Source organism: Oculina patagonica, chromosome 3 (assembly GCF_052425735.1).
Source record: "Oculina patagonica isolate OP01 chromosome 3, crgOcupat, whole genome shotgun sequence".
Lineage (NCBI taxonomy): Eukaryota > Metazoa > Cnidaria > Anthozoa > Scleractinia > Oculinidae > Oculina > Oculina patagonica.
In genome coordinates this window covers 20,963,153-20,971,701 of record NC_135760.1, presented here as the reverse complement: position 1 = coordinate 20,971,701, position 8,549 = coordinate 20,963,153, and the positions used below count along the sequence as shown (strand labels likewise).

At 39.2% G+C, this 8,549-nt stretch overlaps 1 protein-coding gene across 1 annotated transcript; it reads left to right on the top strand.

The window, feature by feature from the left end:
* Positions 1–88: 88 nt before the first annotated feature.
* Positions 89–4,837, top strand: LOC144645437 (endoplasmic reticulum resident protein 29-like). The gene is made up of 4 exons (XM_078505015.1): positions 89–260; positions 1,928–2,066; positions 3,726–3,899; positions 4,352–4,837. Exons 1-4 carry the CDS (start codon positions 150–152, stop codon positions 4,675–4,677), a joined length of 750 nt encoding a protein of 249 aa, XP_078361141.1. The 5' UTR covers positions 89–149; the 3' UTR covers positions 4,678–4,837.
* The last annotated feature ends 3,712 nt before the right edge of the window (positions 4,838–8,549 follow it).

The following is an 8,549-nucleotide window of genomic DNA, read 5'->3' as shown; positions in this document are numbered from 1 at the left end:
CAGCCGCCGCCGTTGTGTGAGTCAATTTATGATTTTTTGCACCACGTACTTACTTGTTCACCATTTGGTCCGCTGGCCAAATAGCCTAAGGACTCAAAGACTGTGTCACTGTGAAAAGTGCGGAAGCGAGAGGAGGGGAGTCACTTATAATGGCCTTTACTCGTTTTATTTCCGTGATTGTGCTAGCGATCTTCGCTGTCTTGAAAGTGGAAGGAACAGCCAGAGGAGCTGTACCGCTGGATACTCTAACTTTCGACAAGGTATTTCTTAAAATGTTGTTTCACAGTTGCTTGATCAATGCAAGGTTAATTCTAGTAATTCGCCCGGACATGTACGAATGAGCGAAATCTTAACGCTTTTTGTTTCGCTGTTAATAGCTTTAAACCTGCAAAATTTTTTGAAAGAAATTGTGATCATTTAAACGTAGAAAAGAGATACAGGCTTATATTTTGGAGGATTTTTGCATTGCAAGGAAATTTTAGTCTTCATATATAAATTTGAAAACACGTGTTGATGAGCTGTCCATGCAGGGTGCATTGTAAATGAAAACAACGTGCTTAGCTCTCATTGGTCAAATTTGACATCTCCAGAAAAAATATTTCTTTCAACCTTTTACTGTACAGAAAAGCCATTAGCAGGTAACCTATTGTGTCAGCACAACATGTACTTCAATTTGTGGAAATTACAAAATTTTGTTTAAATCGTTGAAGACCATGGATATGAAAATATTATAGCTGATTCTTAATTTCAAGATTTTGCACATTTAAGGTGATTCCACTGAAATAGAATGAATATTTAAAATTTTCTAAAACTTAGTTCAGGTTACAATCATGTTTTGAGCATTATGAAAATGAAATAGAAAATTGGGGTCACCGTGCTAGTTTTTGGTCAAAATGGATGACCATTAATAGTGAATATTTTTCGAACCGCAAAGTATAGATTAGGAACCCTAATAATTTGAATGGGAAACTACTGTTTTTAGAAAAAAATCATTTATCCCCTTTAAATATTAGACTAGTTAAAAAAAATAGACTTTATCTTATATTATAAATTATTCTTATTGAACTGGAATTAAGATTTTGCTTCAAGTGCACATAAATAGCACTACCTAAAGACATGTTTTTGCGGCATTCAAATAACAATATATCAATGTTAACAGTAGAATTTTTAACTTTTCTTTAAATCGCGATATACAGTGTATTGTAGTCAACCGTATGACATTTAAATTAATGCATTAAAAAATGGGGGTCACCGTGCTAATTTAGAAGAAAACAACCATTTATTTCTCTACCGAGCTTAGCCTGAAAGAAATATTGTACATTCTGTGTGCACACGCTAAGCCACGAGAAACCTTGATTGCTTGATTGATTGATTTTTGCATGGTCTTGAGACACTATCAAGATATCAGAAACGATCAAATCTCAGATTTCTCGGAAATGCAGTATAAATAGTGTCTTGTGCTAGCCATTTTTGGTGGCCATAATGTGCCAATCAAATCGAAACTTTAACATCCAAGCTTCTGGCAACCTCCCAGGCTCTGAACTTTTGAAGTTTTGGTTATTCGGATTCCCACCCCCAGGGCAAAAATGGTGCCCAAGTGTCCCACTTTAGGGTCATATTAAGGGTATACAGGGTTTAAAATAGCAGCCGGCTGCCGGGGGTAGCCAGCAATGATTACACTTGCACTGACATTTTTTGTATATATATTATTTTTTTTATTTTTTCACAACATTCTGCTTATAATATATTACTACAGTATGATGCTCTATTGGCAATACTCTACTTACAATAAACTACTTGCAGGGTTCCAATAAAACCACTGAATGTTATTAAGGATGTCAAGTTCATAATTTTAGCAATATTATTAATTATGAATGAAGTATAAAGAGGTAAATTTTGTTTCTTTTTTAACTTTCCTTGGAGGCAGGTCATTGGCAAACATAAAGCAGTGCTTGTTAAGTTTGACAAACAATATGCATATGGGGAAAAGGAAGATGAGTTTAAAAAGTTTGCCGAGAAATCCTCATCACAACCTGATCTTCTGGTGGCAGAAGTTGGAGTGTCAGGTACTCAAAACTGACCACATAAAACTGTTTGTTATTACAGTTGTGGTATTTTCACTTATAAAATAAATGTTTCTTCTCCTGTATAATCATCCTGTCATTATTTACATAGAAAAGTATTTTTCTTCCTTATAATATCAGTATTGTGTTGTTCCAGAAAACATCCATACCTCGCCCATGGAAGGTTTTTTAGTTTTAACACACTCCCCCCCCCCCCCTCCTTCCTTCAAAATGTTTGGCTTGTGCAACTGTTAAACATTCAGTGGGATTGGAATTACTTAATAAATAGTTAGCTGGTGTTATTTCAGTTATGAGCTGTGTTTTGGTGGTGGGGGGGGGGGGGGTTGATTGTTGTACTGATTGGGTAAAATTCATGACTTGCTACCACTTAGGGTGCTCTTATGTAAAATGACCACCATTGTATTTATCCTGGTATGTTTTAGGGTATTGAATGAAAAAATTGTAGCAGGAACTACCTCTCATTTTTGAATTGGTGCCACTTAGGGGTGTGGGCGATGCGGTGACCTGATGGTTAGCGTGCTGGTCTCCAGACCAACGGGTCCAGTGGGTTTTTGAGCAGCAGGCTCCATCCAAAAAGTAGGGTGCTACGAAACACTCAGAACTTGATAACACACACTCAGAACTGACCTACTAATATTCAGAGTAGCTGGTGCAGTATTTGGAATACTGCACCAGCCAGTAAAATGCGCCAGTTGCCATCTTATTTTGACAACCCTGCCCAGCCTGGGTTACTGTGTTGTGTTCCTGGGCAAGACACTTTACTCTTAAAGTGCCTCTCCACCCAGGTGTATAAATGGGTACCGGAGAATTCAATGCTGGCAGGTAACCCTGGGATGGACAAGCGTCCCATCCAGGGGGGGGGGGGGGAATTCTCCCAGTTGCCTAATGCTACGGCAACCGGGATAAGCTCCGGCTTTATGGGCCACTTGGCTTGATGCAGACTTGACCTACCACTAAGGGGTGAAAGTTCACTGATGTGTCCATGCCCACAAAACAAGATCCTGATCCTTAGGGGTTCCTTGCGAAATTACCAATGACTTTGGAGTTATTGGCATTGATAACCCCTGATTAAGTTGAGTTGTGATGTAGTTTTCCCCGTTTTGAGTATACAAGCAGTAAATATATATAATTTTTGCCTTGGATAGAAAAGCAAAGACCATATTTGGACCTGAGCTGTAAAAATTTTATTGCCAGTCTCTGAAGTTTTTCTATTGATCATTAACTTAAGGAATTAACATGCAAAGTTAATCCTTTGCCATTAATTAGAAGTGACAGGTCACTACTCCTTTTTACAATAATCATTTTTAAAAAGGAAAATGTGAGGGTGATGCCCCTACTAAAAATTTGCTGAACACTTAAATTTGTCTTCTCCACTGAACATTGAGTTTTTAGAATTAATTTATTTAGAATTTATTTTACAATAAATTATAACTCGAGTTTTCCATAAAAGAAGCCCGCACTCTTCAATACCAAAGCATACAACGTAAGCTTGATTCTCATTAGTTTTGTCAGGTCATGACAAAACCAAGCATGACTCTAAAGCCCCCCCCCCCTCCCCCCAGGACAAAGACACGCCCGCTTAAGAGAGGTGTCCCTCAAAGGGAGTCGACTTTTAACATGTATTTTTTCTTTGCCCCGCAGAATATGGCGAAAAGGAGAATGACGAATTAAGAGAACGTTTTAACATTAACAAAGAAGAATTTCCAGTGTACAAGCTGTTCAAACAAGGCGAGGCTACTCCGATTGATTTCACAGGGGAGGTCAAGGCCGATGAACTCTCTAAATTTGTGAAAACAAACTCTCGACTTTGGATAGGTATGTGTACTGTTATACTGAAATGAAAATGCGTGCGATGCTTTCATAATCTGAAAATCTAGAGAAGTCAAAAGTTCCTATCTCCCAGACTCACTAAGTGACAGTTGTCCATAGGCTAATTGGACAGTCATTAAAACAAATGCCTTGTTTTGGCAAATTCTTTAAAAGACCTCGACGAGTTTCCGTTTATAATTGTACAAAGAAAGAACATAGTCAGCAAACTCTGAAAACTGTCACGTGAACAGGGCACAATGAGGCTACGTCACGTCGCTTAGCAACGTCGTTGTCAAAACGGCAATTCTCATCGAACACTCTTAACTGATACTTATTCCTCCAACTGATTCAAACTCGAAGTGCTACATTTCTTCAAGTGAAAACCGCACTTATTTTTATTTTATTTTATTTTTTTACTGTGCGAGTTGAAATTTGACAAAACTTTCTCTCTTCCCTAGGCATGCCTAATTGTATCGAGAAGTTCGACAAACTGGCCGAGGAACTCTTGCGAAGTGACAGTTCTGGCTATGCTGACATCATTCAGAAAGCGGAAAAGGTCTTGGAAGAAAGCACAGACGAAAAGGAAAAGGCGAATGGCGACATCTATGTGAAAATTATGAAGAAGATTCAAGAGAAGGGAGTCGATTACGTCGACAATGAAGTCTCTCGCGTTCAAAAACTCTTGAAAGATAAAATCACCGACAAGAAGAAAGAACAGTTTAAGAAACGTTTAGATATTTTAACTTCTTTTCAGCAAAGTAAGAGTGGAAAAGATGAATTGTAGTTACCTTGGTTAAGAATAAGTCAAAACACCTTTCGTTTAATTGCAGGGTTTTTGAAGTAGTAGTTGCTGTTAGGTTTTAAATGATGTTTTTCCTATACTGCTAACGTTTTCTTATCAAACAGTTTGTAGTTGGTCAATTAAATTACCAACATAAAACTTGGTTTTCACGTGACGTCATCAAAATTCTAAAATCCAGAATCGCAAGACCCCTGGGTTTTTATCCTTCACTGGCTGTTAAACGTCCTTAATATATATCTTGTTGAAGGTTTTTAGTTCGATAGCATTCGCCGTCTTTAAGATAGAGCATTTTGAATTTCGGGGTTTCACGCCACACGAGCTCGAGATCCAAGATGGCCGCCAGAAGATTGTCATGTTCCCCTTAAAAAATGCCTCATCTTGCGATTCTTAACAATCTGAACAGTTGAAGTTTTGCGAGAACTGTTTATGTGAATGTTTACTTGTTAATGAGGGTGATCTGACCGCTTTTTGTAGCAGAATTTAATGTCAAATGTTTTCATTGATTTCCGGCCGCCACACGGTGTTGGACACGACTCGCAAAGCATGCCGGAAGAAATTTTCAATTGCACTTATTATCGTCTGATCGCCGATCTGTAAACATCTCCTCGCGGTGCGAAGATATTCCAATGCTGAAAGAAATATCGGAGGAAATCCATGTCAAATCTTTCGCGAGCCTAGTAGCACCTATAGATGATCGTAGATGCGTATTGCTGGATTCATAAAGGGGACATTTTACGGCGGAACAACTCATATTTTGGATTCGAAACATCGCGGTTCGTCGACTATTGGGAATATTATTCGATTCTAGCACGTTTGTGATCGAAGTAAACGGGCTAAAATTGAACTTATCTTTGGCGCTTTGCTTTTCAGAAATGTTGAGTAATGAATGAAGTGCGTCGATGTACTGCCACGGCTGGCCAACGCAGTTCGCCCTATCGTAGTTTTTGATGGATTTTCGCTGAGTTGTTTTACTTGGAGGGCCCAACGGCCGTTTTGATAGATATGCCGAGTATCAGCCAAACAAAATGATGATATAAACACTTTATATTCGTCTTCTTGAATAGATAGGTGGAACAAATGCATATTTCTAGTTCTTCGAGCGAGTTGCGCGAAGGATAAGTGGAACACATGTATATTTATCGTTCTATTAAAGCGTGCTGCGCGAAGGATAAGTGGAGTACATGCATATTTTTCATTGTTTATGTTGCGCGAAGGATAAGTGGAATACGTGTATATTTTTTGTTCTTAATTAAAGCGGGTGCGCGAAGTATAAGTGGAGTACATGCAAATTTCTCGTTCTTACTAAAGCGTGTTGCGACAAGCCGATATGAAGTGTAATACATGTGTAAAGCATGTTGAACGAAGGGTAATTATTCGTCGACTGTGGGACTGCGGGAGCATTATAGTTCAACTGCCTGTGGCTGGGCAATCGCTCCGACATGCCGAATATCGGCCAAACCAAATGATGATATAAACACTACAATAACAAAAATGGCAAGTGAACATTAAAATATAAATACACATGAACGGGAGTACCAAATTAAGCCCTTGTCCTGTAAGAACATCGATAGAAATCACACCATCAACTCCCGTAAAATGCCGCGAAATGGAAGAGAACTGAGTGACATATCAAGGAAAATACCCCAACTTCAAGTCCAAATTTGACCGTTAAAACGACGGGGCCCGCCCGGGCCCACCGTACTTTTCTTAAAGTTCAACCATCGAAGTTAAGTTCTATGCAAAAATAATGCACAGTACTGATCCTTGTTTGTCAAAAAATGAGCAAATGTTCATCGACGTCGAACGCTTGCGCCAAACAACCCTTTACCATATAGCATGATTTCAATCGACTAGTTTTGAGAGAAAAATCGCTTCCTTTAATTGAGAACTTGACAGATGACTGGCCTAGGTATTATTCTTCCAGCTCCAATAAAATAATCTGTAACAACCGTTAAAGTTTCGCCGGAATCGCACGAAAAAGATGAGACCTTCTTAAAATCCCGCGACAAAATTGTCCGCCATTGCTTCCACCAAGGTGACAAATGATTGGTCGAAAAGTGTCACGTGCACCGTGTCCAACACCGCCTGCGGCCGCCATGTAAGAGTCCAAGCAGTTGAACTCCAGCATGGCGTTTCCATACTGTGCTCTCTAAATTTGCGTGAAATATGTTGACGGATAACTCGTGTACGGGATAACGTACTGACCTGATACTTGGAAAACAAGTTTATATATTAGCTTTCTGCGACCTGTAATATTCTTGACTTGTTTGACTCAATAGAGAATGGTGTCACGATGACGCCGAAACGTCTTCTTAACGTTAATATTCACTAGTTTGGAATTATTTTTTCGCGGCGTGACAGTGAAAACCACCTATTGCCTTTTTTTATTCATTGCTTAACTTCTAGCTTTTCTTCAGTGTCGTAACAAATTCAAGAGGAAGGTAGTGAAGACAATGAACAAATGACGGCGACGCAATTGCAATGTTGTATGAAAAACAGACGTCAGGACATATCTGCAAGTCGTTGCAATTACATTTGAATGTGAGCTTAGTACTGTTTTCTGTGTTTTGCAAATATTGTTCGTATACCACTTGCTATAATGTCTACAATCAAGTATATGTAGCTTTTATCTATCTGAGGAAGACTTTTTCATCCCGTTTCTATGGAAACTAGCGACATAGATGCTGGGCCTGTTTTGTGACGCAAGCCTAAATCAAGACGGTTTTTCTAGCTTTCTACACGGTGAATTTTCCCTCTTTTTGGTATAACGAAGTAAACATCTAAAGAGTTTCTGCTGATAAGACCATAAAAAAAATTTGTACATAATTTTCGGTGGTTTTGGCAATTTTCGTTTTTTACGCCCACTTCATTAATGTAAGTATAAAATTTGATGATTCTTTCATATGGGCGAAAAAACAGAAAAATCCTACCCATGTGCCAATTTTCCCCCAAACGCTTAGTTTTCGTGACGTCAGCAAATTAGAAATTCTTTAAGTTACGGTGTTGCGTATGCTCGCGCACACAGATTCCGACAAGCTTGCACAAGCAGCGCGGGCGGTGATGAAACTATATGGAGCCATGTTATGGCCATCTTCCACCCTATAGAAAGAAGTCTCCTTTCGTGCTCATCAAAAAAATTTCTTCCCGCCAAACAAACGACCATGTTGATGGCGTAGCGCCACAGATACAGTGATTGGTTGTTTACTCTCACGCGGAAAAATTGCACCCAACCAACAACCAATCAGAGACAAGGCCTTAGCAAGGCACGTTAGAGCGGTTTTCACTTGTTGGTGCCAAAAGTGATTCGTGTTTACTTAAGTTTTGCATTATTCCGCCAAGTGATTGGTTTAAAAAACTCGCGCCACTTTCTCATCCTATCAGCAGTCCAACCAAAACCAATGGTGTCTCGCTCGCGCACGTTTTCCCGCTATTTAACATGTATTTGCTTGCTTGAGTTTTGATTGGTTCACTCGATTGTCTGCGTCCTTTGTGACTAGCCAGAGTGATTACTTTGGTTTTGGTTTTACGGCATTCAATCCACCGTACGGAAAAAGATGGCCACTGGTACATTTACCTTTAATCCCTAGCGCGCGAAAACGCTAAAAACGCTTAAAAACGCACAGAAAAGCTAAAAAAAAACTTCAAACCCCGCATGAACAATGTTGTTAGTACAAGGATAAATTTCGCAGAACCGTGGCTGTCTTTGTGCCTCATTGGTTGTGTCAAGTTCGCAAGGTATCGTGGTAAAATGTACAGCCGCCATCTTTTTCCGTACGGATGATTGAAAAATGCTCTGTCAGTATTGAATTTTATTGGTCGAAATTAATGAAGTAACTACATTTTTTGTCTGTTTT

What these genes read in the sequence shown, in the direction of transcription:
- LOC144645437 (XM_078505015.1), top strand. Translation starts at nt 150, where the DNA reads ATGGCCTTTACTCGTTTTATTTCCGTGATTGTGCTAGCGATCTTCGCT. An exon ending in ATACTCTAACTTTCGACAAG is followed by an intron (nt 261 to 1,927) that starts GTATTTCTTAAA and finishes CCTTGGAGGCAG; the next exon opens with GTCATTGGCAAACATAAAGC. An exon ending in GGCAGAAGTTGGAGTGTCAG is followed by an intron (nt 2,067 to 3,725) that starts GTACTCAAAACT and finishes TTTGCCCCGCAG; the next exon opens with AATATGGCGAAAAGGAGAAT.